At 34.1% G+C, this 27838-nt stretch overlaps 2 protein-coding genes across 2 annotated transcripts; both read left to right on the top strand.

Moving 5' to 3' along the window:
* The first annotated feature begins 8385 nt into the window (after positions 1–8385).
* Positions 8386–10716, top strand: LOC114742084 (palmitoyl-acyl carrier protein thioesterase, chloroplastic). The gene is made up of 6 exons (XM_028930346.1): positions 8386–8939; positions 9042–9175; positions 9561–9674; positions 9760–9928; positions 10019–10087; positions 10165–10716. Exons 1-6 carry the CDS (start codon positions 8589–8591, stop codon positions 10498–10500), a joined length of 1173 nt encoding a protein of 390 aa, XP_028786179.1. The 5' UTR covers positions 8386–8588; the 3' UTR covers positions 10501–10716.
* A 6171-nt stretch (positions 10717–16887) lies between these two features.
* On the top strand, positions 16888–23320 carry LOC114742086 (uncharacterized). Its single transcript, XM_028930349.1, has 2 exons — positions 16888–17331; positions 22228–23320. Exons 1-2 carry the CDS (start codon positions 16961–16963, stop codon positions 22475–22477), a joined length of 621 nt encoding a protein of 206 aa, XP_028786182.1. The 5' UTR covers positions 16888–16960; the 3' UTR covers positions 22478–23320.
* Positions 23321–27838: the final 4518 nt, after the last annotated feature.

The raw sequence follows: 27838 nt of genomic DNA, 5'->3' as shown, positions 1-27838 counted from the left end.
TTATTTAACTATTCATACATCACATTAGTTATTTACCACAAGCATACGAGTAAAAATTTTCATATATAGAAGGAAAAACTTTCAAGTGAAAAATGATAACTCAATGAATTCCAATAAAAAACAACAACAAAAAAATTTGCAAGCAAAGTCTTGGACATTCTTTTTTCTTTTTTTGGCCAACGGAAAGCCTTGGACATATAAGGAAGCATGCATTGAACCATAAACCGTAATCTAACTTTTCCTCTAACCATAAACCCAAATTTCACCTCTAGAATTTGCTTCACATCAAGAGAAACTCAATCAAGATGCCCAATAATGCATACTTCTTGCTTTAGAATTTCTTTCTAAGCATAATGAAAGCATTTACACGCAAAATTCTCAGTTAAATCCTTAGCATAATATAAATACTCCTTGTACATTCACTTTTAACCATAAAGGGGGTGAAGAGAAATAGATAAAAACTTTTTAAGAATATCAAACCATTTTTCGTTTTTATCTGAATAAAAAAAACTTTGGATGAAAATTAATTAAAAGATTTTACATCAATTTTGGAAAATTGTCAAGCTCTAGAAAACATAGTTTTAAACTTTTAATTTATTTTCATATTGGACTGTAGTAAGAGAAACGCTAAAAAAAAGATATTAATACATCAATTTAAGTATTGCATTATATTAAAACATTAATGGAAAATTATACTCTTTTCTAAATGCATATATGTGTGTGTGTGGGGGCGCGCGTGCATGCTTATAGAATATTATTGATGCTACTTGTTTTTCTACTACTGAAAATTTATCTTCAAAACTAAAATCGTGAATCTTATCCGTGATTAAATATGTTACAATATAAATTGAACAGTCATATTATTTATTAATATTAGAATTATTTATTATATTAAGAAAGCTAGAAAAATTATACGCTCGCATTAGGTGCTCATCAGCTTGATGAGCACTGAGTGCTCAGCATTCAAAACGGCTAACCATTTTTTTTTTCCTTTTTTTTTTTTCTTCGTCACAACTTTCTTCTTTTTCTTATCACATGCAACAATCTTCTAAAATTTCTCAATCTAATTCTATTTATCTTTAGCTTTCTCATTTTATCGAACATTACTAAAAGGGTATCCTCATTCAATAAAACGGCATTGATTTGTAAAAAAATTTAGGATAAAACAGTATTTAGTATCCTTATACTATTTCTTATTTGTATCCAGTATCCTAACGTTATATGTGATGTATCCAATATCCTAATTTTATTTATAATAGTTTTAGCACCTCTGGATTATGAATAATATTGTGGTCTTGAATGTAGGGGGAAAATAATTTCAGAGGTATTGGATAAACTGAAGGGGAAAAAAAAACTAAACGTACCATAAATAAGAGGATGTTACTTTATCCAAAAATTTAATAGATTTATAATCGGTTTATTAAGAAGAATTAGTTATGAATAAAAATAATTTCTACCTTTCGTTTTTAATATAAGAACTAGTTGACTAATTTAATTAGATTAAGAATATTAGCTAAGTTAGTTATTTGTAATAAATAGCCTTATTAATTATGTATATTAGCTAAATCTATAATTTAATAAACATTTAACATGTACAACTACTATAAAGACTATCCTGAGAAAAAATAAATAAATACAAGAAACAAAGAAGATTGATGTATTATATTTAAAATCAAATAAATGTCAAACTAACTTTTATATTAAGGACCGGAATAATAATAGATAATCGTATTTCTAATTAAATGATAAAATATTCATATGGTCCTATTTACTTAAAGAAAATTTTTTTGATCTTGTTTATAAGTTAAATTATTGAATTTGTTATATTAATATATAATTTTACTTTTCATTTATTATGATTAGATCAAGTACCATTGTGATAAAATACACATTAAACATGAGTAAAGTTAAAAAGTAATTAAATTTAAAGAGGAAATTAACGAGGATATCTTTCAGTAATGTTTGGGTGAAATAAAAAATATGGATAAATACAAATACATTAGGAAATTTTGGAAGGCTGCATATGCTTAAAAAAAAAAAAAGAAGAAAAATATTATATTAAAAAAAAGAAAAACATTAAAAAAAATATGTTTATTGTGCAGCACCCAAAAAAGAGATGTTTTGAGTGCCGAGCACTTGGCTGATGAGCACCCAATGGGAACGCGAAAAATCACATGTGGGTATATAAGTCAGAATAAAATATTTCATCACCTTTTGTTTTGTCTTAATTATATAAATTTCTCTTTTATTTTGAAAACATATATTTTAATATAAACCATTAACACTGTTAAAAAATATCTTGAAAAGATATTTGAAATATATTTTTTAATCAAAAACCATATTAGAATAAATTTTATATACTATTTTAAGCCTCATTATATTAAATCTTATTTTATCTTTTAATATTAATATTTATCAATAATCTATTTAATATTTTTATTAAATTTATTAAATATACTAAAGTAAGATATAAATTTACAATTTAATTGAAAATACATATATACTATTACAAAACATTTTCAACAAACATATGTATTTAAAAAATTACATCACAAGTAAGTTTTAATAAATAAACAAAATAAAACATTAAATTTATTGTAAAATAAAAAATTTATATTTATAAAATTAATTAAATTTATAATATGGTAATCAATTTAATAGTATAAAAAACAATTACAATATGTATTAAAATTATTTTTTAATTTCAAATAAAGATATATCATATGTGATTAAATGATAATTATTAAGTAATATTTGAGATAATGAGGGGCATTTTGGTCAAAATAACATGTCAATGCTATAATTTAACAGTCAACTAATGATTGGGTAGATGAAAGTTGAATATCAAAAGTAGAATGGAGTTTTATGCAACATATATTTTGCTTTTAAGAGAGATCCATATAGGTTTCCAAAATAAAATAGAGGCCTTTGTAATCTAAGTTAAGTAGAGAGGAGGATATATTTTACTCTATAAGTTATAATATTCCTCCGGTCTTTAATACGGGAGCTAATTAAAAAGTTAATGTTGGTTCTATATGTAACACATATTTCATATGTTTATCAATTTTTTTTTAAATTAACCCTATTGATATTCCGCGAACAATAATTAGGTAGGAGAGAGAGGAAAGGAATTAAGGAAGATTTGTTTTAGAAAAAATATATCATATTAACTAATTTAACTAACATCTTTAATCTATTCAAATTAGTTAATTAGGTCTTATATTAAAAATAGGAAGAATACATCAAGCATCTCCAATAATTTTGCATTAGGCCTCTGACCCCAAAAAAAAAATTGGATTAGGCCACAAAACTTCTCGACGCGACTCTGCCATTATATTAGTAATAGCATGATGAAACTATATAAAATGAAAATATATTAATAAATGCAAAAATATGTAGACACATTTAAAAAATTTTTTGGTCAAAATATACACATTTTGTACTTCTTTTGTGTACAGCCAAAAGGAAAGAAAACTCCAAGTTATGGGATCTCAGAATCCAACAACACAAAACTTTAGCATAATTCCAATATAAAATCGTGAACTCCTATGCTTTTCCTTTCAAATATTTGGATCCTTGATTATGCCACACTAAACTTTGTCATCCTGCGTTATCAAATACCCATTGGTCCTTAATATAAGTTGGGAGGTTTGCATTCTTCTGAACCACTGGCGTTAATTGCACATATCAAAAAGGATTTTCATTAGAAAAATTAATGTAAATAATTAGAAAGATATATTAAGAAAACTTCCATACTTTTTTTTTTACAAATAATTAACTTATGTTAAAGTATGCGTTTGTTTCTGTAAGTTTACATCAAATTCTAGTTTAGTCTTGTAAATTTATTAAGTGTGTTTTTAGTCTTTTAATCTTAATATTGTTAATGCTCACTCAGCAAATTTAAATGGTGACTGTAATTAAATAATGATAAAAGATGCTTAAATTTTTAAATATAAAAACGATCCATGAATGATTGCATTATGTGTGTTTATAAACTTTTGAATCCGCTCTATTGATGTATAGAATGCATTTGGAGAAAGATAGCCAGGGCAAAATATTGTAGCAATGTGTTGAACCACATTTCATAGTAAAGTATTAAGCATATAACTTTTTTTTCTGTATTTATTTTTTATTGCTTTTTCTCCGTCCATTCTATGAATGTAGAGGAACCAAACTTTTAAATTATACACGCACATATACATATTATATTATATATGTATGTATATGTCCAGTAATGCTAGAATTAACTCCACTTATTAGTTATATATATATATATATATATATATATGAGTATCACTCAATATTCTTATCTTATCTTGAATTAATGGGGGGAACAACTTAGTAAAAATTTTAGACCTTTTTTAATGGGAGAATATGATGAGCTCCCAAACAAGAAAAATAATTGGAAAACAAGTCCTAGAAGTTGTCATTTTCACTATAAGACTTATCATTATAAGCTGTGAAAGTTGTTATTGGGAATTTTTTATAATTATTTTTTTCTGTGGGACTTGATTGTAATTTTCCTTTCTAATTTTATTTTATAAATAAAATTATGCACGCCCCCGGAAACTGACCTAAGGGGTTATCATTTAAGAAGTGGCAATAACGGGATTCACAGCTACTATACCAGTCACATACTAAATGTAAGTTACTCATAGTATATTTAATATTTGTTTTTAAGTTTTGTCTTTATTTTAATTCTCGTTAAAAAGATAGAAAGAAGAGAGAGACACAATAATGTTTTTGCAAATGTAGAGGGGGAGAAAACTTCAATGAAAATAAAATTGAAAAATCTTATTAAGTTAATGTATTTCTTATTATGTAAAAATAGGTTACAAATGACTTATATAAAAACCAGAGTGACATACTACTTCCGGTTCTAATTATAAGAGCTAGTTGACTAATTTAAGGAGATTAAGAAAATAAGTTAAGTTAGTTATTTTTTATAAATAGGTATTGTCTTTCCTAAAATATCCTTACTAATCAAGTATATTGGTTAGAACTACCATTATTAGAAGGATTGTCTTGAGAAAAAATAGATAAATATGAAAGACAGTAAATTGGGTCTTATATTTAGAACTAAAATCAAAGTTAAACAAGATATTATACTACCTCCGGTCCTAATTATAAGGACTAGTTGACTAATTTGAGGAGATTAAGAAAAGAAGTTAAGTTAGTTATTTGTAATAAATATGTGTTGTCTTTTCTAAAATATCCTTGCTAATTAAGTGTGTTGGCTAGAATTATCATTGTTAGAAAGACTACCTTAGAAGAAAAAAAGTATAAATATGAGAAACAAAATGGATTAGGGTCTTATATTTAGGACCAAAATAAAAATCAAATAAAGTCTTATATTAAGGATCAGAGGTAGTATTAAGGATAGGAGGTAGTACTCCTCCGGTCCTTAATATAAGACCCATTTAACTAATTTGATTAGATTAAGGAAGTTAGGTAAATTAGTTAATTATAAGAAAAGTGACACATTTTTCCTAAAACACCATAATCATCTTTTTTAATACTCCCTCTCCCTCTTCTATTTGATTATAGTTGAGGGAGTATCTATAGAGGTAATTTAGAGAAAATTGATAAATATGAGAAATGGGTCTTATATTTAAGACCAAAACCAACTCAAGAATTGGGTCCTACATTAAGGACCGGAGGAGTATTAATTAGTGGTAAGATGATTATATATATGTGTGTGTATGTGCGCATTCTATTTTTGGAAATATTCTTAAAGGATGAATCCAATGAACCGACTAATTTATCAGTTCAATAAAGAGGCTTGGCTTGAAGAGGTGACGCAGGGACACAACTGATCATAGGAGCAGCTTCTCTGCTCCGCCCATTCCCTCTGCTACCCCGCTACTCCTATTAAAATGCTCCACCTGCACTTCGAAGACGAGTACAAAATTTAAAAAACATGAAAAGGGCCATTCTTATGGATTTTATGTTTCGTTGTAAAACGATTAATTTGCTAATTTTTATTTTTTCTCAATTATAATTATAAAGTATATAAATTGTCACAAAGTAAAATATTATTTAAAAAATATTTATATACTACTCCTCTAATTATATTTATAGGGCAAAAAGAAGAAATTTTTTGCTCTTATTTATATGGTGGAGAGGAATTTTTTTATATGAGTGTATGATTTTACCTTTCATTTATTTATTGTGTTGACTTTGTTTTCAGGAAATATAATGTATATTAAATAGAAATAAAGTTAAAAATTTATGAATTTTTAAATTAAAATTAATAAAATTTAAGATTTTTCTTAGTTTATATGAAACATATTGAATATGACTTATAAATAAAATCAAAAGAATGCCTTATAATAAAATATTTAAAAATATTTTTAACCTTAAAAAATATTTATATACTACCTTATTTTTTCCAAAATAAAACTATAAAATATTTTATATTTTTTCGCAATTTATATGCCTTATAATTGGTGCTTACATTAGACATACTTATACACTATCTCCAATCATAAACATAAGATTCAGTTTGTAATATAAATTATAGAAAAAAAATAACAAAAAAAAAAAAGAAGCTGAAAATTAGTAAATCCCAAATCTTATTTGGTAACAACACTTTATCTGATATTAACAACACTGAATTTGCAAATAACAACAAATTTTTATTGATATTTCTTATTTGGCATTTAATAATTTTTAGCTTCTTTTTTGTCATTTTTTCTAAATTATATTACAAATTAGATCCCATATTTAAAGCTAGAGGTGAGGTAGTAGTACCTTATAAGCGGGATTCACATTAGACATATTTATTTTGAACTAATACTTATAATTGAGAAAAAAATAACAATTAGCTTTTTTTTTTTTTTTTGCAACGAACATAAAATCAATAAGAATGGCCCTTTACATGTTTTTCTTCATTTTGTTCCCTCCTCTTCAGGTACAGGTGGAGCATTTTAATAGGAGGAAAGGGGTAACTGATGGGGATAGGAAATCTTATTTCAAACACACAAACAAAGGTCAATTTCAGGGAATTTAAATTTTCAACTGTAATCATATATGCATTTGGAGGCTAATAATTAGCAAATGGTCCGACTTCACCAACCTTGATGAAGGGGGGGGGGGGAACTAAACATTATATACAACTCCTAATTACTGTATTTATTTATGTTCATAAAATAATATTCTTTTTTATAATACTGAATCTTCTTTATAATCTAAAATTATATGCAACTAGACAAACTCATGCTCCTCTGATTTTAAATATAAATTTTTTTGACTAGTTCATAGAATGCAAAAAAGTAATTAAGATTATTATTTGTAAATAATATGTAGACAAATTGTGATGCTTTTCCAAAAGTACCCCAGCCATCTAATTATCAGAATTTAATTAGTAAAAATAAAAATGCCAGATAAAGAGGGGTATTGTGGAAAAGTAGTAATTAATATAAATGACAAGGAAGAATTGAATCTTATATTTAGGACTAAACAGACCTTATATTTAGAAATGAAGGGAGTATCATATTAACATAATAAACTATTATTGCTGTTATTTATTAGTAATAAAAATTATTAAGCAAAAATTGCAAAGGTAACCTATTTAAGTGGCATAGGGTCTATTTTATTTATTTCACCAGCTTCTAACACATTTATTTTATCAGCTTTTGTGCAAACTATATTAGTTATGCGTGACTGTCAGATTGTAGACTTTTTTGTGCTGGCTAACTTTACTCCTATTCTGGTTGATGAACAAGACTTAGCATAAATATTAACTCAACGCTTGCCTGAGAAAGCAATGGAGAAAAAGATGACAGCAACACAAGTCCTTGACCGAATTTCACTTCCTAATATGCATGAACTTGTGGTTGGCATTGAAAGAAAACTTTTTACAAAATAATATTACAGTAGATTCAGTCCAACAAATCTCCCATTTCAAAACAAAAAATCAAACATAGTGAGGACAAGAAAGCTCCGATTTTTTCCAGGGTAACAGAAGCATGGTTTTCTGTTGGAAATTTCCAGTACCCTTTTGATCCTAATTTTCAATGGAACAATGCACAATTCTCTCTCTTGTTGCTTTCTGCCTAATTGAGCACACAAAGCTAATACCATTGACTTATTACGGAGAAAAACCTGAACACCGATGTACTTTTTAGTTTTAACCAGCAGGTCTTTGTTTCATTGATCCTGTGTGTAAAAAAAAAAAAATGTTGTCTTTTTGGCACCTGAGAAGTTGGGAAAAATTTAACCCAACAATGGAAGAGGACAAAATTAATGATGTCAGGAACTAGAGTTAGCGGAATCTCAAAAATACTGCTTTCATCTTTGTATTTCACAAACCCATAAAAGAGATCGATCAGTTCTAGGAAGTTTGCTTCTCAGCTCTAACAACTAAAACCAACAGCCTCAATAAAGACCAAAGTGTTCTTTGATTTGTCAGCTCCATTACAAGGTTCTTTTCTCATTCTTTTCTCGCTTCTCCCACTTAGTCGCATTTATTAACCTAGTGCTTTACGCCCTCAAGTTCACCTATAAAAAAGATTCATCCTTGTTCTCTCTTTCGAACTTCTCTCCTTCATTAAAAGGAAACTTCTTCCCCAAAAAAAATAAAGATAATGGCTACTACTTTCTCATTCTCATCATCTGCATACCTTGTGAGATGTTCCTCCATGAGAGAAAATCATGACCAGCGTAAGCAGCAGCTAAACGGCAGCATCAGGATTAATGGGACTTCTAGGTCTCCAATTAAGGTTGATTCAATCAGCCAAGCAGCTGAGGCAGTTATTTCTGTTTCAAAAAATGGCCTACGCCAGAACATTCCAACAAAGAAGCAGCTTGTTGATCCTAACCGTCAAGGGCTCATGGTTGAAGGTGGAGTTGGCTATAGACAGACATTGGTCATTAGGTCCTACGAGGTTGGCCCCGACAAAACTGCAACACTCGACAGCATCCTCAATCTTCTTCAGGTGTCTACATAGTACAAGGGGTTCATTGATGCCATGTCAAGCAACCTTAGATTTTTATATTGCTATTATAATGTAGTTGACGATGATGATGATGATGTGCAGGAGACAGCATTAAACCATGTATGGATGTCTGGACTGCTCAGTGATGGATTTGGGGCAACCCATGGAATGATGAGGAACAATCTCATCTGGGTCGTCTCAAGAATGCAACTTCTGGTTGATTACTACCCTATCTGGTAAGTATAATCCATCCATAATGGTCATCTCAACAATGACAGAAACTGTTTTTGTTGGCTAATACGCTCATCTTCAGAAATTTTCACCCCACTTCAGACAAACCTCCCTTCAAAATGGCATTTTCCTAAGGATCCTTCATATTATCATTTCTTCAGATTTTATCTGCAGAAAACCACAAACATTTATATCTTAATATAATATAAACACATGACCATCCGAAACTCAACTAAACAACTATACACACTTCCTCTTCATCAGAATAGCTTGTGAGTAACCATACTCTCAGCAGAACATTCCCAGTAGACAGAAACTTAACTATTTCGATTTTCTTACTGGTGAAAGGCTGAACCATAACCAGTGAATGAACTGTGACAAACATGGCAGGGGGGAGGTGGTTGAAATTGACACATGGGTTGGAGCATCAGGTAAGAATGGGATGCGGCGGGACTGGCTGATAAGAAGTCAAGCCACAGGTGGTATTTTCGCTCGAGCAACAAGGTTTGCCCCAGAAAATTCCCCCTATTTATTGTTCCTCCTTTCCCCTTTATATGACTTTACTCATGGCAGACAATTTATCAAACAGCACATGGGTGACGATGAACCGAACAACAAGGCGCCTCTCAAAGATCCCAGATGAGGTGAGGGATGAACTTTCACCTTGGTTCATAGAGAAGCAAGCAATAACGGAAGACACCCATGAAAAAATTGTGAAGCTGAACAAAGAGGCAAAATATATGATATCAGATCTGAAGGTATGGCCATATACTGGTTCATCTTTAATTTCTGACCAAAGCAAACAAACACAGCAACAAACGCTGACAGCTATATTTCCATTGATGCAGCCAAAGAGGAGTGATTTGGACATGAACCAGCATGTCAACAACGTGAAGTATGTAAAATGGATGCTAGAGGTGAATTACAAATAAATTTCTTTATTGATACCTCATTTATAAATCTCATGCTTAACTTTCAAATCTACATTTTTCAGACTATCCCAGACCGAATCCTAGAGAGCCACCAATTATCTGGAATCACACTTGAGTACAGAAGGGAATGTGGTAGCTCAGATATAGTTCAATCACTGTGTGATCCCGAAGAAGACGAAATACTGAATGATGTGGAGAAACGAGATTACAGTTCAAATCTGTTCAACTTGGCGTCAGAGATTATCAAGGGAGGCGGATTATTGGGATGCCTGGAGCAGAGACCCCTTAAGTTTACGCATCTTCTACAAGCCAAAGGAGAGAAGCAAGACCAAGAGATTGTGAGAGGAAGAACAGTATGGAAAAGGAAGCTCCCTTCAATGCCATTTTCCCCTCAGTAATATCATCTACAAAGAAATTGCCTTTGAGAAGCGACAAAGGCGTATACTATTGCGTGAATCTACCAAGAAATTCTTGGCGAAAATGCCATTCATGGGGTTTGGAATTACTTGGAAGAAAGAAGGCGCCATTTTAACTCGAAGTGGAAATATTGTATGATATTATTGTCCTTGTAATGAACCGTTTTATTATAAATATAACACTAGATTACAGAAAAACTTCCTGAACTTTTAATTACCTAGAAATAACTTTCTGGATAAAAAACCAAAAAAAAAATCTCTCTTGATTTTAAAAATTTTATAACGAAATCTACATAATTAAACTTGCAATTCTGCGTGGATAAACTGATAAACTCCAATCATCAATTATGCTCACTTAAATTTAATTATTGTGTGTATATAATCCTTGGGTTAAGGTGCGTCCAGCACCCCGAACTATTCATCCAGGTGCGTCCAATGGCCTAAAATAATTTTGGGTGCATCCCGTATCCTAAACTAATTAAAATAGTGCGTCCATATCCCAGACTAACAGAAATGTTATATTTAACTGTTACTTTTCTGACTCAGCGTAAAGTTGACCCCAAATATTCTAAATGGCAGACATATGGACATTTGATGTGTATTATTCTTACTTAAAATTGAATTTATTTCCTTCCTCTTCTTCTAAATAAATTGACTTTTGAGTAAGAATAATACACATAGAGTGCCTATGTGTCTGCCATGTAGAATATATGGGGTCAACTTTAAGCTGAGTCAGGAAAGTAACGGTTAAACATAACATTTCTGTTAACCTGGGATATGGACGCATCATTTTAATTAGTTTAGGACATTAGATGCACCCAAAATTACTTTAGGCCACTGGACGCATCTGGGTAAATAGTTCGGGGTGCTAGACGCACCTTAACCCTATAATCCTTTGAGTGTCATGCATATAAACCCCTAAATTGCCTAAATACTCCTCTTGTACTTAATATCTACTTAATTAACATGGAGAAATTAAGAAAGTTAAATAAATGACTTAATTCTAACAAAATTGACATTTTTCTTGAAATACCTATTTGTAATATTCTTTCAGTCCTTTATTATAGGATTTAAATAACCAAATTGCAATTTTAAAATGCTTTTAAAATCAGTTAAAAGTAAGAAATACGCAGAAAATGTACCTTTTATTTCAGATATGTCCTTATTTATAAGTGGGTAGATGGAAATGAGAAAAAAGATAATGAAAGAGAGTATATTAATTAAAGGTAAAATGGGTAAAAATACATTTAATGTTCAAACAAATTTAAAGTAAATCTTATAAGAAGGACAACTTAATTCAAAAATTTAGACCTTATAATAAGAGATGGAGAGAGTATTAAATATACATCAGTTTATAAGTTAGATAAATTAGCTTTAAAAAGTTGATAAATATAAAAAGTAAAATAGATTAAAATATGTTAATTGAAAAAAATAAAAAAAATAAGTTTAAATCTTATATTTAAAATTAAAATCAACTTCTTAACTAGTTTCTATATTTAGATCAGGTATAATTATAACTTATAAGCCAAATTTGAAATGCCTTTTTATCTCAATTTTTCTTTTGGAGCAACCATTAAAAAACCAAGGGAAAAGAGGAGTTAAGAAGTTTAGGGGCCTAAGCAGCATTTGGTTCCTATACGCATTTTGTTGGGTCTTTGGTTCTAAACTTCTAATAGTCATTCATAATGATGCTAAAGCTAATGGAGTTCGTTATCTCTGGTGGTAAGAAGAACTCTCTCACTTCTCCTTGTAACGAGGAGGATGATTTGTTGGATTGAAGCTCTAAAAACATTAAGAAGGGATTGTATGCTGCCAGTGACAATGCATTTCAGGATCATTGGCCCAAGTTAGGCAAAAATCTAGGAGGAAACAAGAACGCTAGGGTGTCTTTTGCAGATAAGTTGAAAGGAGTCTCTGGGAGTGATGATAACTCAGACACTGATTCTGAAAATGAAGATGATTCATTATCAGATGACTCAACGTCTGATAAGCCCATTTCAAATCAAACTCGAGAGAAGGAAGAGCCTATGTGTAAGACTACTGATGATCCCAATAGGAACTTCCCCACCTTCACCTTCTCTAATAAGATGAAAAAGCGCCTGCATAGAGCATGGAGCAAAGCAGTGATTGTCAAGCTGTTAGGAAGGCACATTAGGTTCACGGCTCTAGAATCCCATTTATAGACTACATGGGCTAAGAGAGGAGTTATTAAACTTATTAACATTGGCTATGGTTATTATGTTGTCAAGTTGACAAATAGGGAAGACTATTTTAATGCTTTAACAGGTGGCCCATAGATGATTTATGATCACTATTTAACAGTGAGACCATGGGAACCCAACTTCAGACCCCATTTAGCCACAATTGATATAGTTATAGTATGCGTTAGATTACTCAGGGTATTCCTGGAGTACTACGATAAAGAGGCTTTGATGATTATAGGCAACAGGATTGGCAAGACTTTAAAGGTGGATATGAACACTTCCTGCCAACTCAGAGGCCACTATGCCAATATTTGTCTTCTCGTAGAATTGGGTAAACAACTTATGTCTGGATTCCATCTTGAAGGTGAAGATTATCATTTAGAATATGAAGGTTTGCACCTTCTATGTACTAATTGTGGTGTCTACGGGAACGGACATGATTCTTGTCCATTGAAGGACGCACGAGAGGTGAATCATTCTGACTCTGTTCCAGTAACTAAAGAACAGGGGATACAAAAAGCAACAACTAGTGTAGAATAGTGGAAGGTTATTCAAAAAAATTGTCGTCCCTAGCAAAACAAAGACAAGCAGAATGATGCTTTCCGGCAATCCAAGTGGGGATCCAGGTTTGATGTGTTAGTGAATATGGGAATTAATGAGAATGAGATTAATGATGGTACTTAGGGGATTATGGAGGAGGTAATGACAAAGGAAACAACCACTATACGGCATGAGCAGTAAGGTCCACTAAAGGTATGACCTGAGAAAGTAAAGAAGGGTGGATAGGGGATGAACAAATGCATTAACGAGAATATGGTATACGAGGTTGCGCAAGGAGCACAAACTGCCGCAATAGCCCAAAAGAGTAATATGAGGAGAGAGAAAAGAGCATGGAATACGTTGAGGATGGAAAATGATTGTGACTGCAACGAGGGAATGGAATTGGGAGGTGACAACAAGAATGGCAATACGAGGGAAGCATAAGCAAAGGAGTTATCAGAGAATGTCCCCTCTTTGTCGTTACAAGATGATCCTAGAGATAAAAGAGTTATGGACTTGGATCCAAGAGAAAATGAGTCTGGGCTCATGCTACATAGCCCATAAGGCTTTATCTCTCATATGAGTGTTGATAGCATTGGGTCAGTAGTTCCTGAAACCCAATTGCCTTGAGCTCGTTTTATTCTATCTTCTCTTAGCCCATATTATTTTATGGATAAAATATTACTCCTTCCGTTCGTTATTATAAGAGACAAATAATTAAATTACGTTAATAAAAAAAATAGTTAAAATTAGTTGAGGACAATTAATGTATAAAAAATTTAATGTTTTTTCCAACAATGCCCTCATTAATAAGGAGAGAGAGTATGAGAGAGAAGAATTAAATTATTAAAAGAAAGAGAAGTGGGAGGGAGGGAGAGTATGAGTTGGAGACAAAATAAATAGGGGTAAAATAGAAAATCAATACAAAAAAATTGAGATAACTTTTAAGTGTCTCTTATATATGGGAACATGTCATAAACATCAAATGTCTCTTATAATAAGGAATAATAAGGAACGGAGAGAGTATATTGGAATACTAAAAGCTCGTGCAATAAAGGCCTCTGCAGGAATGTGAAACTTCTCTTTAGTGGGTCCAGGCTTAACTTGGTTTTCTTAGCTGAAACTCGTTGTGCAAATGAAAATAAACTCCGCCCTTTCTTGTCACTAGGTTACGACAGCATCAAAATCATCCCAAGTGTTGGAAGGTCTGGTAGGATAGCGGCAATCTAGAAGAGTGATGAGATTTGTGTGTCAAAAGTGGAAGGAGATAGGCAATTTCTTGATCTAGATTGCACTATTACTGGAAGTCCTCAGTTCCATCCTACAGCGCTCTTCCTCACTCTAATTTTTGCAATTTACTATGGGAAAAATTAGAGAATATCTCGTCTAGAATTGGCTGCCCCTGGATTGTCTTAGGCGATTTTAATGATATTCTCTCTACTTCAGAAAGAATCAGTGGTTTAGGTTGTAATGATGGTCGCATATCATGGTTTCAAGATAGAGTTCAGTGTTGCAATCTGTCCGACTTAGGTTCATAAGGATTACGTGGAAGGGACCCAAGATCGCCAGACATGCTTATATCTATGAGCATCTTGATGGAGCTTTGATTAATCTTCTCCTGTCGGATGAGATGCCAAATTGTTTCCTTAAGGTACTTCCAAGAACCCGATTCTCTAATCATAATCCCCTACTCCTGAATCTAAGTTTCTCAGGACGAGCTAATTCTCAAAATTATCCATTTCGGTTTGAAGCCATGTGGCTTAAACATGATAATTTCAAGAGTTTCCTTGAAGAAAATTGGTCTGTCTCAAATGATTTGCAGTTGAATCTCGTTAATGTGAGAGAGGCGATTAAACATTGGAATGTAAACGTTTTCAGCCTTGTTGAGAAAAGGAAAAAGACTTTGTTGGCAAGACTAAATGGGATTAAAAAATCTCCTGCTTTTCCTTACTCTAAATTTCTTTGTGATCTGGAACTCTCCCTTCAAAGAGAGCTTGATGAAGTGCTCCGGTTGGAGGAAATTAAATGGTTTCAGAAATCAAGAGCATAATGGATATCTAGAGGTGACAAAAATACTAGATATTACCATTTGAAAACCAATGTCAGGCGAAAAAGGAATAAGGTCGTTGCTCTTCAAGATGCTAATGGTAGATAGGTAGAGGAGGATGAGAACTTGAAACTCCTTGTTATTAATTATTTGAAGCAACTCTTTTAGTATGAGGATACTCCAGTGCATTATGTGACTGAGCTCCAAACCTCTTCTAATTTTCCCTCAGTAGATAAAGATCGCCTCAAAAATTTGCATGCCTCTCCTTCTGATCTGGATATACAAGTAGCAATTTCAGCTATGGGCCCTTTTAAAGCACCAAGAGTTGATAGTTATTCTCCAATTTTCTTTCAATCAAATTGGAGTGGTGTGGGCCCATCTTTTTACAGATTCATATAAGATGTCTTTGAGGGTAAAGCTTTTATTGATGAGGCTAATAAAACGTTAATTGCTTTGATTTCGAAAGGGGACAACCCTATACGTGTCAAGCACTTCATACCTATTTCTCTTTCTTCTGTGCACTGCAAATGCATTACTAAAATTATTACTCGGAGATTGAAAAATGTGATGGATGATCTTATCTCTTCCTTTCAAGTGAATTTCATTCCAGGGAGGCACATCCAAGATAACATTATTGTGGGGCAAGAATTAATGCACATCATGAGTAAAGCTAAGGGGAGAAGAGGTTTAATGGCTCTAAAAATTGATTTGGAAAAGGCATACGACTATGTAAGATAGAGCTTCTTAAAGCAGGTTCTCTTTCATGCTGGGCTTGAGGAGAATTTTGTTAATTTGATTATGAACTGTATATCCTCAACTTCCTGTAATATGCTTTGAAGTGGTGGCCAAACGGAATTTTTTTCAGCCAAAGAAAGGTCTTCAACAAGGTGACCCAATCTTACCTTATCTGTTTGTCTTGTGTATAAATAGATTTTCTCACATTATTAATGATGTTGTGTTAATCAGGATCATTGGAAACCAATCTCTGTAACTAGAAATGGACCTTTAGTCTCCCATCTCATATTCGCCGATGACCTCCTCCTATTTGGAGGGGTGATAGAAGATCAGGCTAGATGCATGATGAGTTGCCTTGATCTGTTTTGTTGTGCTGCGGGTCAAAAAGCCGGTAGAGAGAAGTCGTCCATCCTTTTCTCTCCCAAAGTTGATGGCCATATAGAAAAGAAATATGCAAAGCATTACTAGGATGAATGTTTCCAATGAAATTGGACGATACCTTGGTTTTCCGTTATCTAGAAAAAGGAGTGCTACAGAAACATTCCAGTATATTGTGCATCGGGTGCGCCACAAGCTTACTACCTGGTAATCAAATTGCCTCTCCACGGCTGGGAGGATTACTCTGGCTAAATCGGTACTTGGCACCATTCCATTATATCCTATGCGAGTTGCTAATATTCCGTTAAGCATTTGCAAAGAGGTGGAGAAGATTCAGCTCAATTTTATCTACGGCACGGCGATGAACAGTAAGGGTTTCCATTCCATTGGATGGGATAAAATCACTATGCCAAAGAATTCTGGTGGCCTTGGATTCAAGAAGTTGAGCTTTGTCAACCGTGCGTTCGGTACAAAGTTAGCTTGGAAACTAATTCTCGGATCAAATAGTTTGTGGGCACAAATTTTACAGCAGAAATATATGTGCAGAAGTGATGATGATTTACTTAATGTTCGACTTGGAGACTCAAAGCTCTGGCATTTCATTTGTCAACAATCTGACATTGTTGATATGGGATCAAGATGGCAAATCAGAAAGGGGCAATCAGTTAATTTTTTTAACGACACTTGGCTCTTTGAGAAACAGAGTATCAAAGAGGTATGTTTGAGACCGCTTTCTGCTGAGGAAGAAGAGAGTACTGTCTCTGAATGGGTAGTAAATGGGACTTGGGACTTCACAAGATTATCCAATCTCGTTCCTAATGAAGTGATGCAAAGGCTTATCTCAAAGCTCCCACCTATGACAGCAGCTGGAGATGACATCTTAGCTTGGAATGCCACTACGAATGGGGACTTTTGTAGATAATATTCAAATAGGTTATAGTTACCGAAATATTAGGTAGATCATGGGGATTTAATTTTATCTCAAAATCATTCCTGTAATCTTTCTGATTCTCCTATAATCCCTCTCGGATTCCCTTGTAATCTTCCCGACTCCCCTGCTCTCCTATATATACGCTGTACAGTGCTTGGTTAATATTCAATTCGAAATAATATACATACCAGCTCTACATGGTATCAGAGCCGACGGGGGAAAGTCGTCCACCCAGTCCGGCCACCTCGTCTTCCTCTCCGTCCACTTTGGAGAACCGTAACGGTGGGTCGAACCCCATGAGAAGCTCGAATGCGATGGAGTCTTCTCGTGGTGGCTCCCCGACAATTGATTCCAACACAGCCGGTGGTCCCTCAGGGTCGAACACTGGTCTCGATGGCTCACCCATTGCCATCGTCTCGGAAAAGCTCATCGGTAGCAACTATAGGGAGTGGGCGCAAGCTGTTCGACTGGCCGTTGGAGGTCGCGGCAAGCTGGGATTTCTTACGGGTACGTCCAAGGCACCCGGTGAATCTGATTCTGCTGCATTACAACAGTGGATCACCGACAACTCCCTCGTATCATCGTGGCTCATCAACGCCATGTCACCGTCACTTAAACGTAGCTTCATGTATCTGCCCACTGCTAAGGATATCTGGGACGCCGTTCGTGAGTCTTATTCTGATGGAGAAGACTTAGCACGTCTCTATGATCTCAAGACACGCATTTGGACTGCCAAACAGGGAACTAAAAATGTTACCGAGTACTGGTTAGAGCTTGTTGGCTTGTGGCAGGAGCTGGATATGACTACAGAGGAGGAGTGGTCCTCTCCCACCGATGCTGCTCGCTATAGACAGAATCTTGAAAAGGAACGTGTGTTTCCATTCCTTGCTGGCTTAAACACCGAGTTTGACGACATTCGAAGTCGTATTCTGAGTCGTTCTTCCCTACCCAGCACTCGTGAAGCCTTTTCAGAAGTCCGACGTGAAGCTTCTCGCCGACAAGTTATGTTATCTGGCTCCTCTCTCTCTATTCCTGAGTCATCTGCGTTTGCTGGCAAGGCCCCTGCTTCCTCTCCTACTAGGGCCAAGTTGACCTGTGATCACTGCAAGAAACAGGGCCACACTCGGGACCGCTGTTGGGATATCCATGGCAAGCCGGTTGACTGGAAACCCCGCAAAAGCAAACCCCGTGGTTATCAAGCATCGCAAGAACCTGTTCTGTCCTCTAAATCTCTTCCTTTGTCCACCGACCAGCTGCAACAATTAGTTACTGCACTCAAAGGTCTCAACATGCATCCCCAACCTGCTGCTTCGGCCTCTGTTGCTCAGTCAGGTACCCCTTCGGTTGCCTTACACACTTCATTCCCATCAAACAAATGGATTGTCGACACCGGGGCCACTGACCACATGACTTCTGATTCCCGTATGTTTGTCACTTACTCCCCGTGTGCGGGTTATGAAACAATTACCACAGCAAATGGTACTGGCTCCACTATTGTTGGGAAAGGCACTGTTACTCTTTCTGACACTCTTCACCTTGACTCAGTTTTACATGTTCCTAAATTGGCTTGTAATCTCTTATCTATCAGCAAATTGACTAAACATGCACACTGCGGTGCTTACTTCTTTCCTACTTATTGTATTTTTCAGGATCTCTCATCGGGGAAGATGATTGGCACAGCTAGGGAGCATGAGGGTCTCTATTATCTCGACATTCCTACCGTGGTTGCTTTGTGTTCGAGAATATCTGGTCTTGTTTCTTCCTCAATTGATCATGAAATTTTATTATGGCATAAAAGGATGGGTCATCCTAGTTTTTCCTATTTGAAACGTTTGTTCCCGAATCTTACTATTAATAAAGATTTTATTCTTCATTGTGACACATGTGAATTTGCAAAACACCATCGTATACCCTTTCCACCGTCACACTACAAACCATCCCGTCCGTTTTCTGTAATTCACAGTGATGTTTGGGGTCCGTCTCGTGTTTCAAATCGGACTCACGCCAAGTGGTTCGTTACCTTTATTGATGATCATACTCGCATGTCTTGGGTCTACCTACTTAAAGAAAAATCTGTTGTTCCCTCTATCTTCATGGAGTTCTATGCAATGATTAAAAATCAGTTTCATACCACAATTCAAGTCTTGTACACCGATAATGGCACAGAATATTTTAATCACCAGTTCACTTCATTTCTCAAAGCCAATGGTATTGTTCATAATAGCTCATGTTCTCATAGTCCACAACAAAACGGCCTTGCCGAGAGAAAAAATAGGCATCTTCTTGACGTCGCTAGAGCCCTCCTCTTTACGTATAATGTACCTAAATTTTTTTGGGGGGATACTATTCTTACAGCTACTCACTTAATCAATCGTATGCCTAGTCGGGTTCTTTCCTTTGTGTCTCCCCTAGACAAACTCCGTGAGACTCATCATGTTGCTCATCTTGATCATTCCCTTCCACTACGCATCTTTGGTTGTTCTGTCTCCGTCCATCTTCATCATCCGCCTTCTAAATTTGACCCCCGGGCTGTTAAATGTCTTTTCTTAGGGTATTCCTCTAGCCAAAAAGGCTATAAATGCTACGACCCCGTCTCCCACCGCCTTCTTGTCAGCCGTGATGTCACCTTCTCTGAACATGAACCTTTCTTTCCTCAGTCTTCAATTCAGGGGGAGAGTTGGAGTGAATTTCAGTCTTCTGACAGAGTACCTGAACCCATACCTCCGCGTGAGTCCAGTTCACCTGTTCCGTTTTTTGAGTCTGTTCCTCCCAAAGCTGTACCAGTGCCAGAGGCAGGGGGAGATAAGACCAGTATGAAATATCACAAAGTTTACTCACGGAAGAACAAAGAGACTGTAGGACCCAACTTGCCCACAGCCTTGCCAGAGTCAGACCCAATGAAAGATTTTGAACCCACTGAGGCAGCTAATCACAATGATCTACCCATTGCCTTGAGGAAGAAAACCCGCTCATGCACCATGCACCCCATACAAAAGTATGTATCATATGCTGCTCTATCTCATGATTATCATGCTTTTGTTACTGATCTTGACAAAATCAGAATACCTAACAATGTGTATGAGGCACTTGAACATCCGGAGTGGAAGAAGGCAGTGATGGAAGAAATAATGGCCTTAGAAAAAAATGGAACATGGGAAGTAGTTGACTTACCTAAAGGAAAGAAGACAGTAGGATGCAAATGGGTCTTTACTCCTAAATATAACGCTGATGGTACACTTAACAAGTTTAAAGCGCGATTAGTTGCCAAGGGCTTCACCCAGACCTATGGAATAGATTACAATGAGACATTTGCTCCAGTAGCAAAATTGAACACAATCAGGGTTCTGTTATCAATTGCGGCCAACTTAGATTGGCCTCTACAACAACTAGATATAAAAAATGCATTTCTCAATGGTGAATTACGAGAAGAGGTCTACATGACACTGCCTCCTGGTTTTAATAAGGGAAGACAAAATCAGGTGTGTAAATTGAAAAGATCTTTGTATGGGTTGAAACAGTCGCCTCGTGCATGGTTTGATAGATTCTCGAAGGTCCTTAAAATGGAGGGCTACAGACAAAGCTTATCTGATCATACAATGTTTGTCAAGAAAAACGGAGATCTAACGGCTATCCTCATTGTATACGTAGATGATATTATTCTCACTGGGAATGATGTAAATGAGATAAGCAGGATAAAAACAGCCTTGAATAAAGAATTTGAGGTAAAAGATCTAGGGAAACTGAGGTATTTCCTTGGGATGGAAGTTGCACGGTCAACAAAGGGAATCTATGTCTCTCAGAGGAAATATATCCTTGATCTGCTCAAAGAAACTGGCATGCTTGGGTGCAGACCAATTAAAACCCCAATGGGTGTAAAAAAGAGTCACTCCAAGCGGAAAAAGAAGAAAGCAACAACTAAGAGCGAGCAAGAACTGGAAAAGAAACTGCAAAAAGATGAGGAACCAGTTGACACTGGGAGATATCAGAGGCTAGTTGGTCGATTAATCTACCTATCACATACAAGGCCAGACATTGCTTTTGCAGTTAGTGTGGCAAGTCAACATATGCACTCACCAAGGAAAAGACACCTGGATGCAGTTTATAGAATTCTAAGATACCTGAAAGGGACACCTGGAAGAGGACTTCTCTTTAAGAAGTGTGACTCTAGAACGGTGGAAATCTATACTGATGCTGATTGGGCAGGTAACCAAGAAGACAGTAGATCAACATCTGGCTATTGCACCTTCGTATGGGGGAATTTAGTAACCTGGCAGAGTAAAAAACAAAAAGTTGTAGCCAAAAGTAGTGCAGAATCGGAGTTACGAGCCCTAGCCCAAGGCATAATGGAGGGACTATGGTTGAAGAGAGTAACAGAAGAAGCTCAAGTTCAGATCACCGAATCAATGAAACTCTTTTGTGATAACAAGGCAGCGTTAAACATGGCTCTTAATCCAGTTCAACATAGCAGAACTAAACATGTCGAGGTTGACCGACACTTTATTAGAGAAAAGGTGGAAGATGGAATTGTGTGCTTGTCCTATGTTCCTTCCAAGCAACAACTCGCAGATATTCTGACCAAAGGACTTCCGGAAGACCTATTTGAGAACTTCATAAGCAAGTTGGACATGATCAACATCTATGATCCAACTTGAGGGGGAGTGTAGATAATATTCAAATAGGTTATAGTTACCGAAATATTAGGTAGATCATGGGGATTTAATTTATCTCAAATCATTCCTGTAATCTTTCTGATTCTCCTATAATCCCTCTCGGATTCCCTTGTAATCTTCCCGACTCCCCTGCTCTCCTATATATACGCTGTACAGTGCTTGGTTAATATTCAATTCGAAATAATATACATACCAGCTCTACAACTTTACTGTCAAGAGTGCCTATTATTTGATTGAACAGAGTCAACCAAATAGCTACAGCTCCACTTATAACGCTATTTGGAAATGGACAGGTTTTGAGCGGATTAGAGTCTCCTTATGGATTGCTTTCAATAATAGGCTCCCCACTAATGCATGGAGGAGTAAATGGGCTGGTACTTCTCCAATATGTTCTCACTGTGGCATTGGAAGCGAAGACACCATCCATATTTTGCACGATTGCTCATACGCTTGACACCATCCATATTTTGCACGATTGCTCATAGGCTGAGAAGCTTCTCTGAATTTTTCTCTTCATCATTATGTGATTAGATGTCATGCAATCTAACCAAGAAATGGGTTGCTGATGATACCTATGAATGGAATTTGATTTGGGCTGTCACTGCATGGTTTCTATGGATCTGGCGTAATAAATCAATTTTTGAGACTGATTTTCAAAAACCAGCTCAGCCTTATTATGTTATCCTAAATACCTGGAAATCTTTTGTGGAAGGAAACAATCTACCATCTCCTTCTTTGAACCCCTTGGTTAGACCGACTGCGGCCTGGCAACCACCTTCAATTGATTGGTTTAAGGTGAATGTTGATGGTGGGGTTTCTAATGGTTCTCAAGACGCCGGGTGTGGGGGAATCATTTGGGACTATAAAGGGAGCTGGATTGTAGGATTTTCAAATATGCTAGGTCAATGTACCCCTAATGAAGTGGAAGAATGGGCTATTTTGAAGGGACTGCAAGTCGCCTCGGATTTTGGTTTCAGAAACATTATTGTCGAATCAGACTGCAAAAATGTGGTGGACTTGATCCTTAAAAACCAAAGAACAAACTCTTGCAGCCTGGTCTTTTGTCAGACTCAGGAGATGCTGACCTTCAAGTGGCAGGTGAAATTACAACATGTAACAAGAGAGCAGAACCGTGTAGCAGACTCTCTAGCCAAGGAAGGAATTTCCAGAACCTCTTTCTTTGATTGATGCCCGTCTCATTTGTGGGATTTGTGCCAAAATGATTGTCGGGGAGCTACTCCCCTCTCCACTTATAGTTTTCTTTGTTTGCAAGGGTGAATTCCCTCTTCTTTTATCCAAAAAAAAAGGATGCCAAAGCTTCAATGGGAAATTAAGATCCAACATATTCGCAGAAACTTGAACCAAGCTGCTGGTGAATTATGAATTATACTACACCGCAAGTCCACCTACAAAATATGAAATCCATAATAAACTATATTATTCTTGAACTCGTAAATAATATAACTCATTTCTCAAATTCTATATAACAAAGAATAAACGGATTACGAAATGTTTAATTAAATTAATAAGAGGTAGAGAAAATTATTTTAAATTATTGTACAAGTCCTTATACCACTCTGGTCCTTATTTTTTGTCACTTGTATGAGTGATGACTCCCTACTTTGTTATATGATTTTATATCTATTGTAGGAGTTTGTGTGATAATAATTGGGTGAAATTACAGCAAATATAGGGAAAATACAATAAAGACAATTAAATGAAATAAAGAATAAAAAGAGGCTTATTTATTTATTGTTTTTATAATTTCTCTTTAATGAATCTAGACAAATGAAATGTTTTCTTTCTCATAATTTCAAGATATTTCATAGAGATTCGTAGGCTAAAGCTGAAGACATTGACAGAAAGCACAAACATTACTGCTAAGATCAATGATGGACTTAAATAAAGCCCAAAAAAACGAAGGTGTAGAAGATCCATGAAGTTTAAGGACTTAAAACTGCAATTGGGTTGACTTACAACATGGTTGAGACCCATTTATATCAGCCTATTACATATACTCTTCAATTGGACCCTAAAATCATCACTTCAGCCCAAATTACGAGTCTTTTACAGCCCCGTACCTCAAAAAATGTGACTTGCATATTAAGGAAGGGTAGAGTGGTGATTTTATAACGCTATCTCCTCAACAAGTCAAGTAAGGGGCCACACGTATTAATGAAGGGCATGTTGGAAATTTCTAAGATCATTAATTCCTTAATTATATCAATTTGTGCAGCCATTATATTTAATTAAGCAAAAGATTCAATATCCTACAATATCTTTTATTTAATTAAATATAATGGCTAATCAAATTAAAGAAAATATCTCCTCATCAAATCCATATCATCATCTCCTATCAAGATTAGAATTCAAATCATTATCTGTCTAAGATCAAGCCACTTGTGAACAAAGAAAATATAATGTTCAAGAAAAGAAAGATGAGAAGGAAGATAAAGACTTATTAAGATCAAATATCAGGAATTTAAATTATATTGTCTTGATTATCTTCGCATCTCTACATCTTCATGTTACCTAAAGGAACACACCTGTTAGTTTATAAAAAGAGGGCTAAAAGATGCAGATGGAGGACACGTCACACTCATAAAACATGACATACACCACTCTCTTGCTTCTTCCTTTCTTCTTATTCTTTCCATCATCACCATGTATGGCTAGTCTGCAAATCCTGAGAATAGATCTTATGGCTTAAGTTCTCATTATTAATTAGAGAGTTGTGGTTTGATTTCTCTCTATGAATTTAATGATTTCTTAGAACTCTAGGTTTTGAAATTTCATATTTGAAACTTTGATTTTCAAGTTGATAATCTTTATATCGAACTCTTTGTGATTCAACTTATATTTTATGATTTGATGTTCTTCATTCATATATCTTGTTCCTCTTATAATTGATTTATGTTTTTCTACAATAGTATTGTTTGACATGCATGGATCAAATATATTTTGAACTAATCAATAATTATTCTATTTTAGAGGACAAATTATGAAATTAAGTTGAATTAGGTGTGAAGTAGTGAGTTAATAACTATTTAAGGAGTAATTATAAATTAGGCTTAAGGATGATAGTCACATATCTATCCTTAGGAAGATTCACTATCATATTTGTTTATTTTTTTGACTAAAGTATATTTTTAGTCATTTAACTTTACATAAAGTTTCATTTTGGTCCCTTAACTTTAAAAATAACTTTTAATCCTTTAACCCTAAAACTGTTAACAAAAAATGATAATATTAAGCTCCTGAATGCTGATAAAACATTATTAAATGCTAACATATTAAATTTAATATTCAAAATAACCATGATTGTTATATAAAAAAATCATCATTTAAAACTAATAATTTTGGGGTTAAAGGACTAAAAGTATATTTTTTAATGTTAAGGAACCAAATTGAATTCTTACGTAAAATTAAAGGACCAAATATATACTTTAGCTTATTTTCTTCTTTATATTTTATTTATTTATTTTTCTTTCTTTATAAAATTAAAATCCAAAAAAAATATTTCTTTTCATTCTTTATTTTCTTTGATTGTGTCTTTCATGTTTGCTTAGTTTTAGAATCAAATTTAAATTGACTCTGCATAGAGAATATGTCACATCCTGTTAGTTCTAATTAGGTAAATGAAGAATTTAAAACTAACCAAAGGCCAAGCAATGTAGTAGAGGCAAAAACGGAATGACGATTGACATAAAACCTGGGTAGGGATCAGACTGTCATTTTGAAAAGTTCCGGTCAAGAAAGAGCATAATTGGAAACTATATCCAAAATTCCTAAAAATTACTTTAAAAAAATAGAATAAAGGGTCTAAAATAGTATTTGAGGCCTACAACTGAAAATAAAATAAAAATAATTTATTTTAGAATTTTATATAATTATTGGTATTTTTAGCTAAGTAAAGGGAAATTGCTCAAAATGAATTATTTTAAATATACAGAGGCCTCAATAATTTAGAAAAAAATGAGGAAAATTTTTTTGAGAGATTATTTTAGATTTTAAAATTATGCCCAACCTTTGGTAGCTTCAAAAATATTTAAAGTTGAATTATATTGGTAAAAAGATTGATTACGAGAAAATTCGAAGAGAAGGAGTTATAGGTCAAATTTTGACCTTAAAAAAATTAGGAAAATTTTCCTCAATAAAAGAAATTTATTGGCACAAAGAAATAAATTTTTATAGATATTGGATCAGACAAGATGCATGAAAATTTAATTACGATGAGATTAACCAAAGTTTATGCTGTTTTTAGTGCCATTTGTCTATGGGCATAATTAGATGTAGTTAATTTATAATAAAATATTATTTTATAAGCACATAGATAATAGGTGGCATGACATGTGGCGTGATCATAGAGGGCAAGACAAGATCAAAGGACAAGTATACATGAAAATTATAACATTTCACCAAGGGCAAAATAGGAAACTTAAGGCCAAAACTTATCTATAAATACCCCCATAAACCCATAATTCGGCCAAAAAGGAAAAACAAGAGGGGGAAGGTTTTGCCATTGAATTGAAGAAAGAGGAAGAGAAAGAGGAAGAAGAAAACCAAATTAGCTCCAAGCAATCATTCAAGGTAAGTTAAGACTTTCATTAAGATTTTTTTTTTTTGGGTACAAGGGTTTCATTAAGAATTTAATTACCTTGATTGGTGATTGTTTTGGGATTGATTTGGATGGATAAAAATTAAAGATTCCATGGAACTTTGCTGTCTAAATTGCCATATAACTTGCTATGAATGATTAGAAGATAGCATAGGGATTAGATGATAGAAAATAGTTAGAAACTTGTATTTTAAATTGGTTTATGAAAGAATTCTATCTTGTGACATATATGTACATGGTACAGCCAACATGGGTTCATTGGGTTAGAGTTTGATTCAATTTAATTTGATGCTTCCAATAAGTTTAAAAGATGAAATTGTGTAGGATCATGTTGAGAAAAATGTGTTTGGAAGCATTAAAATTGAAAATGAAAATTTGGATTACCATACCCTATGTTTCAATCAACATGGAATCTAGGGAAAGGAATTGAATTTTGATAAATCTAAGTCCTAATATGGATTCTACATGAAAAATCATATGAGAAAAGCATATGAAAGTTATGTTAAGAAAGATTATGCAAAAACCACAAAATTAAAGATAAAGAATTAGGGTTTTACATTGAGCTTTAATGAAGTTGTTTGAGTTGATATTTAGAGTGCAATTATTGTATAATTGATAGGCATTAATCTTGGGCAAGAGAAGACTCAAGAACAAAGGCAAGGGAACAAGAATCAAGGATTTAACCAAAGTAGCAAGAACTTACAATTTTAGTGTTAATTTGTATTGGTTGTTTTGCTATGTGTTTTATGTCATGATGTGGTTGAGCTTGCCATATTGTGATGTATTTAACTCCTTACATTTATGCCTTAAAAATATGTATAGTTGAGTTGTTTAATGGTATGATTATGTGCTCCCTTTTCATGGCATGATGTTATATATGAATGCATGAAAATGTTGATTACATATAGCGTGAATTAACCTTGCATTGTTAATATTATGATTGTTGTTCTTTACTACTGATATTTCTTTAAAATCTCAACCCTTTTTATATCTAATTGACACCACTAGAGATTGGCACTTCAAGGGGCAAAAAAGGAAGAATATGGAGGCTTAAAGGAAAGTTGCATGAAATGTCATGCAATTATATGTTCAACTATGTTTTGTAACTAAAAGTTTTGAATATATTTATGTAATGTTATGTAAACCTTGATGGACGGGTATATGGGATAATGCTCCCACCTCTTGGGAGGTATAATG

The sequence above is a fragment of the Neltuma alba genome, unplaced genomic scaffold (assembly GCF_004799145.2).
Source record: "Neltuma alba isolate B1F8T4 unplaced genomic scaffold, ASM479914v2 tig00003637_pilon, whole genome shotgun sequence".
NCBI lineage: Eukaryota > Viridiplantae > Streptophyta > Magnoliopsida > Fabales > Fabaceae > Neltuma > Neltuma alba.
The sequence above is the reverse complement of the archived record's forward strand: the minus strand, read 5'-3'. Positions and strand labels throughout refer to the sequence as shown.